This window comes from Halichoerus grypus, chromosome 6, assembly GCF_964656455.1.
Source record: "Halichoerus grypus chromosome 6, mHalGry1.hap1.1, whole genome shotgun sequence".
Classification (NCBI taxonomy): domain Eukaryota; kingdom Metazoa; phylum Chordata; class Mammalia; order Carnivora; family Phocidae; genus Halichoerus; species Halichoerus grypus.
This window is the reverse complement of record NC_135717.1, coordinates 9,485,694-9,502,447: the sequence shown is the minus strand read 5'-3', so window position 1 is coordinate 9,502,447 and position 16,754 is coordinate 9,485,694. Positions and strand designations below refer to the sequence as shown.

The 16,754-nt window shown below is 40.4% G+C and overlaps 1 protein-coding gene and 1 non-coding gene across 3 annotated transcripts in view; one reads left to right on the top strand and one right to left on the bottom strand.

Moving 5' to 3' along the window:
* Positions 1-16,754, top strand: part of BAZ1B (bromodomain adjacent to zinc finger domain 1B) — a 70,327-nt gene that overhangs the window by 40,226 nt on the left and 13,347 nt on the right. For both annotated transcript variants that reach the window (XM_078074469.1, XM_036112546.2), the window contains 6 exons: positions 1,178-1,316; positions 1,828-1,958; positions 5,753-5,858; positions 6,587-6,685; positions 10,048-10,225; positions 13,098-13,280. In XM_078074469.1, the coding sequence (XP_077930595.1) occupies positions 1,178-1,316; positions 1,828-1,958; positions 5,753-5,858; positions 6,587-6,685; positions 10,048-10,225; positions 13,098-13,280 (836 nt within the window). The remainder of the gene's footprint in view (positions 1-1,177; positions 1,317-1,827; positions 1,959-5,752; positions 5,859-6,586; positions 6,686-10,047; positions 10,226-13,097; positions 13,281-16,754) is intronic.
* On the bottom strand, positions 3,408-3,570 carry LOC144382436 (small nucleolar RNA SNORA18). Its single transcript, XR_013449419.1, has one exon. It is a non-coding gene; the product is annotated as a small nucleolar RNA SNORA18 (small nucleolar RNA).

Sequence of the window (16,754 nt, the reverse complement as noted above, 5' to 3'; positions counted from 1 at the left end):
AGTAACTTGCTGAATAACTCCCCAAATGGTATTCAGTATGCAGTGATTGCTCTTATGCACAAGTGCTTGCCTGCCTTTGCCCTCTCATGTCTTTTTTTCTTGTCACCAAGGGTGAATTACAATCAAATTCCTCAGGACTGAAATAGGTTTTATTTTGAAATAGCTATTCTGGTTTTATTCATTCTGATCATTTTGAGGATCAATTAATTCCATTTAAGAACTGTTTTATTTTTTTATTTTATTGTTTTTAAAAGACTTTATTTGAGAGCAGAGCGAGAGCACGAGCCGGGGTGGTTGCGGGGGAAAGGGAGAAGCAGACTCCTTGCTGAGCAGGGAGTCTGACACAGGCCAATCCCAGGGCCCCGGGATCATGACCTGAGCCAAAGGCAGATGCTCAACTGACTGAGCCAGCCAGGTCTCCCTTAAGGACTGTTTTATTGTTCCATTTTAAACTATTAATAAAACTAATATAATTATTAAAATCAGTAACTTTAATTTTGGAGAGAAAAGAATTTTCATTGAGTTGATAGCTGCGGCATGACCAGAATTCAAAGGACATAGGAGAACCAGATAGAAATTGCTGCCTTGGGCGCCTGGGTGGCTCAGTTGGTTAAGTGACTGCCTTCGGCTCAGGTCATGATCCTGGAGTCCCTGGATCGAGTCCCGCAACGGGCTCCCTGCTCGGCAGGGAGTCTGCTTCTCCCTCTGACCTTCCCCCCTCTCATGTGCTCTCTCTCATTCTCTCTCTCTCTCAAATAAATAAATAAAATCTTTAAAAAAAAAAAAAAAGGCTGCCTTACAGGGGCCCCTGGGTGGCTCAGTTGGTTGAGCAGCTGGCTCTTGGTTTCGGCTCAGGTCGTGATCCTCAGGGTATGATTTCATGGTCATGAGATTGAGCCCCGTATTGGGCTCTGCGCTGAGCACAGACTCTGCTTCAGATTTTCTTTCTCCCCAAGGCCTTCTCCCTCCAGCTCATGCTCGCTCTCTCAAATCCGTAAAAAAAAAGAGAGAAATTGCTGCCTTACCGCATGTCATTTCTTACAACAGATCAGAATTAGGAGAAGGAAACTAAGATTTGATGGAAGTCTCTTTTATACTTTCTATTCCATATTTTATTTAACTTGTAAGAATAGAATTTATTAGAAAAAATCTAGTTGATTCTTTGGATCTTTACCAGTGAAACTAGAACGCGAAGCTGAAGAAGAACGAATACGAAAGCACAAAGCAGCTGCTGAGAAGGCTTTCCAGGAAGGAATTGCCAAGGCCAAGCTAGTCATGCGTAGGACTCCTATTGGTACAGATCGAAACCATAACAGGTACGTTATTAGACTTAATTTTTGTCATCTTTTAGGGTTATTGTATTGTTCCTAGTTATGAAACTCTCTAAAGTACTTAGAATAGACAAGCTATTCTGTGTATGGATTTTGGAAACCATTGCTCATCACACATTTATCGAATGTTTTCTGTGCTACATGCTAGAGTTACAAAGTTAAATAAGACACAACCCTGTTCTTGAAGATACCACAGTTATGAAGCCTATATTATGATAGGTGAAATGTAATCCAAATAGAGGTCATTAGAAATGGTAATATATTTTACATGTGTACATTGTGTGGAACCTAAAGTAGAGAAATACTAGAAGTTATAAAAATTACAGATATGAAGCGAATCTCAAATTTCAAAAATGTTGGTATCCTGGGCCTTACTTTATCATTTGTATCAGTCTGAACGTTCAGTGATACTCTGTAATCATCCCCCCCAACAATAAAATCATCCCATGCTCATGATCTTGTCATTATTTTATTAATATGTGGTTGTGATTTATAGGTACTGGCTCTTCTCAGATGAAGTTCCAGGATTGTTCATTGAAAAAGGCTGGGTACATGACAGCATCGACTATCGATTCAATCACCGCAAAGACCGTGCAGACTCTCCTGATGAGGATTACTGTCCCCGTAGTATGTATATCTGTCAGTTCTTTCACTCTGCTTGAGTAGGATCATTATTAAGGACTGTCTTTCCTTAGTCACTTTTTCCATTTGCAAAGTTTCTTTATTGTCTCCTTAGGTAGATGTATTTGAGTGGGGTGGGAGGATGTGAAATGCATTGAAGAGGGAAGGAAACTAACATTTGATTATCAGCTTTGTTCCAAATGTAGTGTGAAAAGATAAAGAGCTTGAATATTAGGGTATTTGGGTATTAGATTTTTTGTTTAAAGATTTTATGTATTTGTTTGAGAGAGAGAGTGAGAGAGAGCAGGAGTAGGGGGAGAGAAGCAGCAGGCTCCTGGCTGAGCAGGGAGGTCCGATGCGGGGCTCGATCCTAGGACCCTGAGATCATGACCTGAGCCAAAGGCAGATGCTTAACCATCTGAGCCACCCAGGTGCCCCTGGGTATTAGATTTTATATGAGTAGTCTTCAAACTTTGTTTCTTGGAAGTCTCTCTGTCGGTACCTTAATGGTTGGAATTGAGGTAAAGGGCTAAGAAGACAGTTAACACATCTTTTTCCTCCACTTTCAGAATTTATTTATTCAGTATGTACGGAGCATCTCATGTGTGCTAACCAGTTTTTCCATGTTTTGTGATACAAGATAGAAAACAAGACAGATAAGGTCCTGAATGTCATTTAACTAAAATTCTGGTGAGGGGGAAATATAGCAAATAACTAGCTAAAAATAAATGACCGAGAAAGGGTCATAAAGGGACTCTGATGTTCTTTTTCTTGGCCTGGGTTCTGGTTACATGGGTGTGTTTGATTTGTAAAATAAATACACAATTATACTTTTATAAATGTGTATATATATATTTTCTTGAGGGATATATATACATTGAACATTGTGTGTAACATTTGCAACATTTGTATGTGTAATATTTCAAGAAAGAAATGACAAAAATTTTTAATTAAAAAAAAAAACAAATGGTCAGGTTAGGTCAGGTTTCCTCAACCTCAGCATTATTGACATTTTGGGTCAGATCATTCTTTTTTTTTTTTTTTTAAGTCAATAAATTTTTATTTAAGGAATTTTACATGTGATTCCTTCTGCTGCTAATCACCGTAGTTCCTCCAAAGTCAGAATCATAATCTTCAAAATAGCCCTTTTAAAAAGAACTTGTTCAATCCACAGTTGTCACTGTCAGTCCAGAGTTCTTTCGGTTGGGCTTCTTCGATCTCCACTTGAATATGGACATACTTCAAAAACTCCCCCCCTGTAATCTTTGGGATCCAATGCCTTTACTTCAGGGCCCCGTTAGGGTCTGAGCCTGGATCTGCCTGGTTCTCAATGTGAATGAGTTCAAATCCTATTCACCCCTAAACCATCACACCCTAGAACTGTACAGATTGTTGGCCAATGCCTGAGATTTAAAAAAATTTGACTATTAGGTCTTTCACAGAGTTTTAGCAGTTAAATGTCTTATAGTTCTTTCCCACAGATCTAACACATAGTTCTGTGAATAAAGGAAACCACACATATACTCTATGAGGCGTTTCCAACTATGTAGGTCTACAGTCTTTTTTTTTTTTTTTTTTAAGGGTTGGGGAAGGGTAGAGGGGGAGAGAGAATCACAAGCAGGCTCTACACCCAGCGCGGAACCCGACGCAGGGCTCAATCCCACGATTCTTGGATCATGACTTGAGCCAAAATCAGGAGTTGGACGCTTAAGTGACTAAGCCACCCAGGCACCCCCAGATAATTCTTTATAGTTGGGGATTGTCCTGTGCATTGTTGGATATTTAGCAGCATCCCTGGCCTCAACGGACTAGATGCTAATAGTGATAACCAAATGTGTCTCCGGACATTGCCACATGTCCCCTGGGAGGCAGCCTGGCTCCCTATGGAGAACCACTGGGTTAAATGATCTGCAAGCTTCTAGTGGTACTTTTTTTTTTTTTTAAGATTTTATTTATTTATTTGACAGACACAGTGAGAGGGAACACAAGCAGGGGGAATGGGAGAGGGAGAAGCAGGCTTCCCGCTGAGCAGGGAGCCTGATGCGGGGCTCAGTCCCAGGACCCTGGGATCATGACCTGAGCTGAAGGCAGACGCTTAACTGACTGAGCCACCGCGGTGCCCCGTAGCTCTGCTTTCTGTGACCTAATGAAAATTGCTTCTCAAATATTAGATCATTATGTTTCTTTAGAAATTTTTTAAAAGCAGTTTTCCTTCTTTTTTTTTTTTTTAAGATTTTATTTATTTGACAGAGACACACACAGTGAGAGAGGGAACACAAGCCGGGGGAATGGGAGAGGGAGAAGCAGGTTTCCCGCGGAGCAGGGAGCCCGATGTGGGGCTCATTCCCAGGACCCTGGGATCATGACCTGAGCCGAAGGCAGACGCTTAACGACTGAGCCACCCAGGCACCCCAGTTTTCCTTCATTTTAAAGAAACTCCTAACCCAAACTTAAAACTCACAAAATTGTTAAATAAGGAAATTAATATGTAGCCCGAAGTTTCACAATTAAGGCCTTTTCTTTTCTTTTTTTTAAAGATTTTACTTATTTATTTGGCAGAGAGAGACACAGCAAGAGAGGGAACACAAGCAGGGGGAGTGGGAGAGGGAGAAGCAGGCAGGTGCCCAACGACTAAGCCACCCAGGCGCCTGAAGGCCTTTTCAAACTATGTTAATAATATTAAGTGTTAGATTGTAGCACTTTAGTAGAAAAATCTAGTTTTGGTAGACTTTGTAAATACCCACATGAGGACAGTTATGTTTGAGAGCAGTAAATGTACGGTCAGGATCTTTAGACCTGGGGGAGAGTTTCCAGCAGGAGGAGAGACTTGATTTTATGATGTTTTTCAGAAGCTTAATGGGTGTCCTTAGAAATTAGGTCTCCATAGTTCTAGCTCCCAAGAGAAAATGGGCATTCCATCCCTTCACTTCTAGTGCATCCTGGTGGGTATTGTTACTTCATGTTCTCTCATTCCAGCATGGCAGGGTCTCTTTAAAATCACCTGACTCAGAAGACTAATAGGGTGATGTGTTTGTAGTGCAGGGCAAGTGTGACAGGTTAAAGGGGAGAGAATGGGAGCAGGGGACAGAACCAATTATAGTGTTAGGTGAGGCCTCACAGATTGCCTTAAGATCTATCTGTATTATGTCCTAGTAGTATATAGGAGCTGGCTTAGAAAAAAGTTCATCGTGTTTGACATTTTGAATCCTCCAGCGGTAAGTTTATACTAGTTTCTGTGTTTCACTTGTCCCTACTTAAATACATCCACAAATAGGGGCGCCTGGGTGGCTCAGTCGTTAAGCGTCTGCCTTTGGCTCAGGTCATGATCCCAGGGTCCTGGGATCGAGCCCCGCGTTGGGCTCCCTGCTCTTTGGGAGGCCTGCTTCTCCCCCTCCCACTCCCCCTGCTTGTGTTCACTCTCTGGCTGTCTCTCTCTCTGTCAAATAAATAAAATCTTTAAAAAAAAAAAAAAAAAAATCCACAAATAAATGCCTTTGTGCTAAGCCTCACGTACAAAGAGTAAATGGATTATTTGCTTTGATATAGTTACTCAGTCATCCTGCTCCATTCTAAGTTGTGATACTCTGAACGTTGAACTGTGCAACTCTTCAGCTGTATAGAGAGTATCTCAGTGTGCTCTGTGTAAGCTGTTTAAGAGAAATTAACTCCTGTTGTACACTGGATGTATTTAATAGGCAGCATCTGTGTTACTAGCTGTTGGATTTGGCACTGTCCTGTTTAGGTTTGAAACGAGGAATTGGGTATTTACTGTATTAACCTAATGTTTAAATTTTTTTTAGGTAAGAAAGCAAACCTAGGCAAAAATGCAAGCTTGAACACACAACCTGGACCAGCAACAGAAGTTGCTGTGGAGACCACCATACCCAAACAAGGCCAGAATCTATGGTAATGTGAGCATTTATCGGGTTGCTCTTTCTTTTTCCTTTTTCATGTTAAGAAAATATTTAATATAGTGATATCAGTGATTATCTGTTAAGATCATTTTGTATGACTTTGATTTCTTGGATATGTAAACTCATTGCTTTAAAAGCAGGCTTGATTTTGTTTGGTAAGAATATATTTGTTCCAAGCTTTGGAATTTTATTTCCCCGTTATAATGTAACTTTGTATATGTTCTGGGATAGATCTTACATTGAGTTGGAAGTGCTTTTCAATCTGGGAATAGATTTAGGATTTTCATCTTTATTAATTAAAGAATATAAATTGTATACATAGCCATTGATCTGCTTTTCTGTCAGTTCTCTTTTAAGTGGGGAACTAGGTTTTGAGAGGGTCCCTTTTATTTCGTGATTGCATTAACTGTTTTTCCTATGATTGCTTTTGGTTTAATGACCTTTCATTTTTTATTTTTGGATGCAAGTTTACTGTTTTAAGGTGTATGGACAAGTGTGTCAATTAACTTAATAAAATTTGTCTCGTATTTTAGTAGGAAACATTGGCTCCGGTATTCTAGGATAAAGTTAACAGTAGGCCTCATGGAAATAGTAAATTGTTTGTTCTACTTGTGAGCAAGTTTGGAATTCTCTTCTCCCAACTCCCACCAACAATCCTAGATCCCTTTCTTAGTATTTGGTAAGTTTTCAGAGTTGCTGATGCTGTGTTTCTCCTTGCAGGTTTTTATGTGATAGTCAGAAGGAACTGGATGAGTTGCTAAACTGCCTTCACCCTCAGGGAATAAGAGAAAGTCAACTTAAAGAGAGACTCGAGAAAAGGTAAGGATTTTCGTCTTGTTCTCACAGCTTCTCTTCAGCATTAAATATTATAAATATCTAAGGGGTTATATATCCATAAAAGCGATAAAAGTAAATTTTTAAAAAGTGTCCGTAACCCTTTTATGTTCTTATTGCTTGGTATTTTCTTGACTCATGCTTATTTGGAAAAGCATGTTTTTAAACCACGTATATACAGCATAGCAGGATTGTTCGTTGATTAATGTGTGTCATGCACTGAACTGAGATCCTCATTGTAGTTAGACAGCCTTGCAGTTCCACAGCAGTTGGTATTCAGAAGTATTGTCAGTATTTGAAATAGCCAGAAAATGAAAACAACCCAAATGTCCATCAGCTGTTGGATAGATAAACAAAATGTGGCATATTCAGCCACAAAAAGGAACAAAGTACTGCTATATGCTATAGTTATAGCAGGGCTGAAACTAAAAAACAGGCTGAATCAAAGAAGCTAGACAAAAGGCCCATAATGTCTGATTTATTATTTATTTATTTATTTGAGAGAGAGAATGCAGAGAGAGCGCAAGAGTGAGTATGAGCGGGGTGGAGGGGGCAAGGGGAGAGGGAGAAGGAGGCTCCCTACTGAGCAGGGAGCCCGATGTGGGTCTCGATCCCGGGACCCTGGGATTGTGACCTGAGCCGAAGGCAGACGCTCATGGGTATGGGGTTTCTTTCTGGGGTGATGTAAGTTTTGGAATTAGGTAGTTTTGATGGTTCCACAACATAAAAATCACTGCAAATGTATGCTTTAAACTGGTGAGTTTAATGTTATATGAATTGTATCTTTAAAAGCCTCCAAAACAAATACTGTCTACATCTAGATTTGCTAGTGTCCTTCCTGTTCTAGCCATTGCTCCTGTCAAAGCCAGGGCAGGGTTTTGGCTTAAGGCCACCTTTAGTATCTGACTGCATGCTTTCATAGTTGCATTTGGGTTTGAAGAAAGAAGAAATGAAAGAAAGAAGAAATCATTCAGTACACAACTGCAACTTTTCCAGACTTTGTGAGTGATAATGGATGGGTACATGATACTAGTTTTAGTCCACTACTTAATGCATAAATTAATTAAAATTTTATTCAGAATCATGGTGTGTTAATATAGGTATTAATAGGCAAATTAAGAAAGACAAGGGAAAATGTCAAATATACCCAACCACAAAGGAATATGGTTCTATGATGTGTCTTCTGTTTGGTTAAAATATTGGATTGTCAGGGTTAAAAACAAAACTTAGACTTTTTTTGGTTTGTTGAGCATTAAAAAACCCAAACACATATCTTGTTTTGCTGGTTTTGAACTTTTTAAAGGCTGTCAAGCATATGTAATAGTTGAGACTTAATGTTCCTTAGCATTATTTTACTGAAGAGCCATCCACATTTTGTTCTGTTTTGTTTTGTGTTTAATTAAAGTATAGTTGACATAAAATATACAGGTAGTTTCAGGTTCCATCCATGATTTTTATAACCAAACTCTATCATTTTTCTTTCTATATCCTATTCTGGGAATTTGTGTACAGTCTTTGTGATTTTACTTTATTTATCTGTTCTCTTGGTGGTGGTTATTTGGATTTCCTTTGGGGTAGCCAAGGGGAGAGGATAATGTATTACAGACCATTTGAAGTTCACATTTATAAAACAAATATATATACTCCTTACAAGAAAATAAGTGATGAAGGATATAAATTACAGGGTGTGCACTCAGTTACTCACTTCAATAAAAAAAGGAATTTTTGGGAGTGCCTGGGTGGCTCAGTCGGTTAAGTGGCTGCCTTCAGCTCAGGTCATGATCCTGGGGTCTTGGGATCGAGCCCCATGTCTGGCTCCCTGCTCAGCAGAGAGCCTGCTTCTCCCTCTCCCTCTGCCTGCCACTCTGCCTACTTGTGCTCTCTATCCCTCTGTCAAATAAATAAATAAAATCTTTAAAAAAAAAAAAAAGGAATTTTTTTTTTCAAGATTTTATTTATTTGAGAGAGTACACAAGCCGGGTAAGGAGCAGAGGGAGAAGCAGACTCGAGCAGGGTGAGGGGCAGAGAGAGAGGGAGAAGCAGACTCTCCACTGAGCAGGGAGCCCGCTACGGGGCTCCATCCTGGGACTCCAGGATCATGACCCAAGCTGAAGGCAGATGCTTAGCCGACTGAGCCACCCAGGCGCCCCTCAATAAAAAAAGGAATTTAAAAACAAAATGATACTAGGCCAGTTGGAAAAAGAGAAGTAAAGTTTTTTGTTCTATCCATTTAACATTTATAAAAATTAATCATATACTTAGCCACAAAAGCAATCTCAACAGATTTTAAAAATAGAGTTTCAGGATACCTTCTCTGATCAGATTGTGATAAAATTAGAAACAAATTCCTTAAAGATGTCCAAAAAGATCTTAACTAACAGTTAAATATATTCCTAGATAACATCAAAGAAGAAAATAAAGGGAATTCTAGAAAGCAAGGAAAGGGAAATCTTTGCAAGAAAACCAGTGGGACACAATGAAGTTGTATTCAGAGGAAAATAATATATAATAAATAAAATGCTTATTAAGAATGAAATGGGAACTTAGTATACTTCAACTGAGATGACCTTGAGCTCTAGTTTTCATTTTGTTGTAAGAAGCCAACAGTGAGGGCGCCAGGGTGGCTCAGTTGGTTAAGCGACTGCCTTCGGCTCAGGTCATGATCCTGGAGTCCCAGGATCAAGTCCCGCATCAGGCTCCGGGAGTCTGCTCTCCCTCTGACCCTCCCCCATCTCATGCTGTCTCCTCTCTCTCTCAAATAAATAAATAAAATCTTAAAAGAAAAAGCAAGCAGCAGCAGCCAACAGTGAAGCTTACGGACTCGCCAGTCTATTGCTGGGACCTCAGTGGGTTAATCTTTAGCATGAGAGTGAACTCGAAGGTCCTTGTGTAGAGTTTCAGCCCTGTTTCACGTTTTTACTATGTTATGAGGCATTCCAGGCAGGTGATTTAAAGTTGTCTCAGGTTGGTAGCATTTCCTGGTAACTGACGTGAGCAAGTGCACATTCTCTGGAGGAGCACAACTTGAAACCAGGCCTCAAAGAATTTCCACAGATAAAATCCCAAGAAACTCATGGTAAAAAGGTAAAAAAAAAAAAAAAAAATTGCCGACCAGGAACCATGAATGAGAGCTAGGTAAAGCAGGACACTTCAGGTACTAGGATTATCAAATAATTGAAAAAAGGGTGTTTTTCAAATGAATCAAGAATAAGACAAATTTGAAAATTCGTATAAGAAACATGAAACTGAAGAAATCACCAAGGAGACATGAAGATCTGAGTAAGTCTTCTAGAAGTGAGACCTGTCATTCAGAGTTTATTTTCCCTCCCTGCCCCCAACTTTTCTAGGTACCAGGACATCATTCATTCTATTCATCTGGCCCGGAAGCCTAATTTGGGTCTAAAATCCTGTGATGGCAACCAGGAGCTTTTAAACTTTCTTCGCAGTGATCTCATTGAAGTTGCAACAAGGTTACAAAAGGGGGGACTTGGTTATGTGGAAGAAACATCGGAATTTGAAGCTCGGGTAAGAATATAAGCAAACACCCTTAGGAGATCTGTTATTCATGGAAACTCAATTTGGAATTATTCCCTGATATTGTTCTTGACTTCCCCAGATGACCCTGAAAATCATGTGTGGGTTTGTTTTTGAAAGACCTGTGGAACCAAAAATTCTCCATGTACATTTGATATTTTTCCTTTGATATCCAGAAAAATCTAATCATTGGCTTAGATCCTTTGTTCAAAAAGAGCTTTTCTGGTTTTGTTTTTTTAAGATTTTATTTATTTTTTAAAAGATTTTATTTATTTATTTTAGAGAGAGAGAGTGAGCATGAGCCGGGGGGAGGGGCAAGGGAAAGGGAGAAGCAGACTCCCCACTGATCAGGGAGCCCATCACAGGGCTGATCCAGGACCCTGAGATCATGACCTGAGCCGAAGTCAGACACTTAATGGACTGAGCCACCCAGATGCCCCTAAGATTTTATTTTTAAGTACTCTCTACATGCAGTGTAGGGCTCGAACCCCCAACCCAGAGAACAAGAGTCGCACGCTCCATTGACTGAGCCAGCCAGGCACCCCAAAAAGTGATTTTCTACTAAGTTGAATGAAAACTGGTCCTGGAGTCACAGTCCTGAAACATTATTTAACATATCTATAATATGCCCATGTGATTGATGCCTGTGCTTTAAGATCTGAAACTTGTTTGTTTATCCCTGTTTTGTCCGTCCTTTATACCGATCAGCTCAGTAGGGTTATGCTTAATGTTGGGTAGCACTCATGCTGGTAAATGGGTACATTTCAAGGCCTGTTTAGAGTCCTGTCACTGCTCAGAAAGACCCTCACATGAATTCAGGAGACCCCATGTTCCACATGAGATAGATTTAGATATCACAGCTGGAGAGAAGATTGAAAAATACTGTCCATCAGAAAATACTAAAATGCTTTTTACTGATTTTAAATAATAAAATCCATGTAACTCCAAAGATACTAATAATTGTGGGTCTTTTCAAATTATTCATATGTGTTACAGCATGTGTGTTAGTCATGTGTTTTTTTGAGCAGTTGCATCTTTTTTCTCAATTTGTAAGTACATTCTATTTCTTTAAGTCTTTATATCGCTTTGGGATACATAAAATAACCCATGGAGTTGATAGGATAAATCTTTTACTGTAAGACTTTTGTATTTGTATTTCTTTGCTGTTAGAATTAGCATATTATATATGCTATATATGCATATATAATATGCATCTTATATATGTAGCTTTCTCTTTCTCCTTTTTAATTTTTATTATTTTTTTTAAGTAATCTCAGTACCCCCTGTGGGGCTCAAACTCACAATCCTGAGATACAGAGTCACATGCTCTACCAACTAAGCCAGCCGGGCACCCCCAGCCTTTTTTTAAATTAGTCTGGTTATCTCTGTCAAATAAATAAATAAATAAAATCTAAAAAAAAGGGGGGGCGCCTGGGTGGCTCAGTCGTTAAGCGTCTGCCTTTGGCTCAGGTCGTGATCTCAGGATCTTGGGATCGAGCCCCACATCGGGCTCCCTGCTCTGTGGGAGGCCTGCTTCTCTTTCTCCCACTCGCCCTGCTTGTGTTCCCTCTATTGCTGTGTCTTTCTCTGTCAAATAAATAAAATCTAAAAAAAAAAAAATTAGTCTGGTTATGAATTCATGGTACATTTTGTGGGAAAAAGGATTTAAATATCTTTATTTTTCTAATGATTTTTTTTCTTAAGATTTATTTATTTATTTATTTGACAGAGAGAGACACAGCGAGAGAGGGAACACAAGCAGGGGGAGTGGGAAAGGGAGAAGCAGGCTTCCTGCAGAGCAGGGAGGCCAATGCAGGCCTTGATCCCAGGACCCTGGGATTATGACCTGAGCCGAAGGCAGACGCTTAACAACTGAGCCACCCAGGCGCCCCTGTTCTAGTGATTTTTTAAATAATTATTCAACACTAAATATTTTGCCAGTTTCAAATACAATATTTACTTTTTTGTTTATTTTGCAAATATTAGTCAATTGCCTACTTTGTGCCACACCCAGGCTCACACCTTGCTAACATTGGATTATCATCATTCTTTGTTTTTCTTTATAGTTATAAAATGGTATTTTTTAAATTGACATGTTTTGCATGACTGAGAAGGTAGCGTTCACTCAAGAGTGTGAGTTGGATCAAAGTGATTTTGCTTCTGTCCTTATCCATAAAATAAATGTGAGGCTTAGATGACATCAAGTATGGCAAGAGTATTACCTGGCTTATAGTTTGTAAGCCAGTGGGTCAGTAAATGTTTATTTTCCTTCTCAGTTTTTCTTTGCCTTGAGACTGTAGTTTGCACATAGTAAACACCCAGTTGCTGAGTGAATGAATGAGCTCCCTAACTTCCTTAATTAAGTAGAGCCAAGTTTCAGCATCCCATGGGTCCCATTGCTGGGTAAATGGAGGTAGTCAGCTGCTTCTAAAGGTATAAACCACCCATTGAACTGAGGACCAAGGCAAATTCATGTTGTGTGACCCATTTGGGGCCCAGATTGATTTGAATTTAGTCAAGGATAGTCTCCTTTTTTTTTTTTTTTTTTTAAGCAGACAACATGCGTTATTTTGAGTAAATATAGAATTTTACTACCACATGTGGGGAGGGGTTAGCTTCAGTAAAAGGCCTTTACCCCCTAGGAAAACCCCCAGTGAAGTTGCTTTTGGATAAACTTTCCCAGTGACACTGAAACTGGTGGGGAGCTGCCACTGAACATGCTTAAAAATTAGCTTCCCCCTACAACCCACATCAAGTAAGAGTAGTACACAGAGATGACCAGAGTTGGGGTGTGGGGAGGGGAGGATAGTCTGCTGTCATCTTGGCCTTTCATTCATTCTCTTGTTTTCGTCATTTCCTGTAGGTGATCTCATTAGAGAAACTGAAGGATTTTGGTGAGTGTGTTATTGCCCTACAAGCCAGTGTCATAAAGAAGTTTCTCCAAGGCTTCATGGCTCCCAAGCAAAAGAGAAGAAAACTCCAAAGTGAAGATTCAGCAAAGACGGAAGAGGTGGATGAAGAGAAGAAACTGGCAGAGGAAGCAAAGGTATTTTGTTCATGAAGATGCGGTTTTGTAACTGTAGGAGAGTGGATCTGATTTTAAAATAGTCCAACCCAGTGCTTTTACCTTCTGTAAAGCACTGTTCCCTGAGCCAGTGTTCCATTTTTCTCACTTCTACTAAATGTTGTGGCTTTCGAACTGGTCTGTGGAGCACAGTTGGATAAAGTCTCACAGTGTTCCCATCCCCTTTTACCAGGGCTGTGATTGATTTTTAAAAGGTGGTAGCGGTTTTTAAATTGTTAAAAATGGTGGTAAAATACACATAAGGAACAAAGTAGCATCTTAACCATTTTTATTTTCTGTGTTGTTAAGTACATTCACAGTGTTGTGCACCTCTCACCACCATCCATCTCCAGAGCCTTCTTATCTTCCCAAACTGTAACTATGCCCACTAAAGACTACCCATTTGGCTGTCTCCTCAACCCCTGGCAATCCCCACTTTATTTCTGTGTCTATGGATTCAACTACTCTGAGTATTATTACATAGAAGTGGAATCACAATATCTCTCCCTTTTTTTTTTTTTTTTTAATTTTATTTATTTACTTGACAGAGCGAGAGCAGGAACACAAGCAGGGGGAATGGGAGAGGGAGAAGCAGGCTTCTTGCCAAGCAGGAAGCCCGATGTGGGACTCGATCCCAGGACACTGCGATCATGACCTGAGCCGAAGGCAGACGCTTAACGACTGAGCCACCCAGGCGCCCACAATATCTGTCCTTTTGTGACTGGTTTATTTAACTTAGCATAATGTTTTCCTTTGTTAAAAAAATTTTTTTGTTAACATATAATGAATTATTTGTTTCAGGGGTACAGGTCTGTGATTCATGAGTCTTAACACAATTCACAGCACTCACCATAGTACATACCCTCCCTGGTGTCCATCACCCAGCCACCCCATCCCTCCACCCCCTGCCACTCCAGCAACCCTCAGTTTGTTTCCTGAGATTAAGAGTCTCTTAATGGATTATAGCATAATGTTTTCAGAGCTCATCTATGTTGTGTTATGTGCCAGAATTTCCCTTTAAGACTGAGTAATACTCCATTCTGTGTATATACCACATTCTGTATTCATCTGGCGATGCACTCATTTCCACCTTTTGGCATTGTGGGTGTGCTGCTATGGACTTTAAGAGCTTGTTGGAGCGTCTAACCGGGGAGTCCAGCTGTATACCCTTGACCGAAGGACGATCCTGATCTGTTGGAGAAGCTTGTCCTCTATGGCCAGGTGCACAGCCTCAGGAGGGCCGCACAGTGAGGGAGGGAGGAGACAGCCATCTAACCAGCCACACCAGCCAGAGTCATCCTGGAGAACAGTGGGATGACAGATATTGCGTCCAGGTGGCCCTCACGTCCAGTAATGCTGCTGGGAACACGGGCATACAACTGTCTGTTGCAGTTCTTTCAGTTCTTTTGGCTATATACCTAGAAGTTGAATAGCTGCATCATATAGTAATTCCGTTTAACTTTTTCAAGAAATGCCTTGTTTCCCACAGCCTTGCACCATTTTACATGCCCACCGGTGGTGCACGGGGTTCTCATCTCTCCACACCCTTGCCAGTGCCGGTTCTGTTCTGTTTCTGTGATTGCAGTCATCCTGATGGCTGTGAGGTGATAGCTCATGGTTTTGATTTGCATTTCCCTAATAATTAGTGGTGAACAATGTACTTGTTGGCCATTTGTCTTCTTTGGGGAAATGTGTCTTTGAGTCCTTTAGCTGTCTTTTAATTGGATTATGTGTTTTTTGTCACTGAGTTATGTAGGTTCTTTATATGTTCTGGGTATTAATCCTTTATCGGATGTATGATTTCCAAATATATTCTTCCATCCTGTGAGCTGCCTTTTCATTCTGTTGATGCCATCCTTTGATGCACAAAAGTTTCCAGGTTTGATGAAGTTTACCTTACCTGTTTTTTCTTCTGTTGCTTCTGCTGTCGGTGTCATATCCAGGAGATCATTGCCAAATTTAACGTCACAAATCCAGTTTCCTTCCCCTTTGTTTTCTTCTACAGGTCTTAGAATTTTAGCTTTTACATTTAAATCTTTGATCCATTTTGGGGCACCTGGGTGGCTCAGTTGGTTAAGCGACTGCCTTCAGCTCAGGTCATGATCCTGGAGTCCCGGGATCGAGTCCCGCATCGGGCTCCTTGCTCAGCAGGGAGTCTGCTTCTCCCTCTGACCCTCCCCCTCTCATGCTCTCTCTCTCTCTATCTCATTCTCTCTCTCAAATAAAAATAAATAAATAAATAAATCTTTGATCCATTTTGAATTATTATTTGTAGACTTAAGGTGTAAGTTCAATTTTTTGCATGTGGATATCCAGTTTTCTGGTTTAAGTTTTAAAAGTAACGTGCTCATTGTAAATAAATCCAGTGTGAGAGGTAAGTGAAATATGAAACAACTCCCATCCTAGTTTTGCTCCCCAGGATTATCAGTCTTCAGTATTTGGTGTGTTTTCTGTATGCACACGAAGATAGTTTTATTGGAATTTTACAGAATGGAATCATCTGCGTCATGTTCTGCAGTCTCTTATCCATCAACATACCCTGTCTGTCTCCCCGCTTTCAGTCCATTATAGATCTACGTGGTACCGTGTTTTCTCAGCGCATTAATTCCTTACTGATGAACTTTACGTCGTCTCTGGTTTGTCTTTATTAGAATAGTTAGCAGCTCCATTTTTTTCTGTTTTGTCTATTAGCTTTCTACTTAAGATTACTTACAAAGAAAAGAATTTGAAACCACTACATTAAGGGAAACGTCCCAGGCATTATCCCATAGAATACTTCCTTTGTGTTTGATTTCTCTCTCCCCCTTCTGTACTTCCTTCTTTTCGAAACCAGCTGGTAAAGACTTGTCTTGGGCAGTCCTGTGGTGGGTCCGGAGGTTGTAGTGATGAGTAGAAGCCAGAAGTCCTTGCCCTCCAGGAGTCCTGTTGGAGTGGGAGGGATGGTTGTGGTGGAGTGACAGGTCCTGACGAGAAAGCGCAGGACTCAGCCTACCTGTGAGGGACACCTAGGGCAAAGTAGGGAAAACTCCCCAAAGGAGCAGATGTGTCAACTGGGGTTTGAAGAATAAATAGGAGTTAATCCAGTCATGGAGGGGGGCATAGGCCTGGTTGGATTGAACTGAAATTGGCTTTCTCCTCTTTGACAGTTGCTCCTTGTTTTGCCCTCTGAGTTTACATAGAATGAGTTTTCCCTCTAACCTCAGGTATTTGTATACCGTTGTCAAGTTCCCCTGTTTCTTTCCAAGGCCAAGGTGATGCATGATGAAAGGAGAGTCCTTCTGGGTGGGAGGGTAAGTGGAGCGGAGAACGAAGATTCAGTAAGATCAAGGTCTGTTCATGTCAGTATCTTTCTGGGATTGGGTTCTCACTTCCTGTGTGCCCCTTTTAATGGCTACCTAGCATGCAGGTCACCTTCCAGATAAAGTCTAAGACATTAGTTTATAGTCTCCTCTGCTA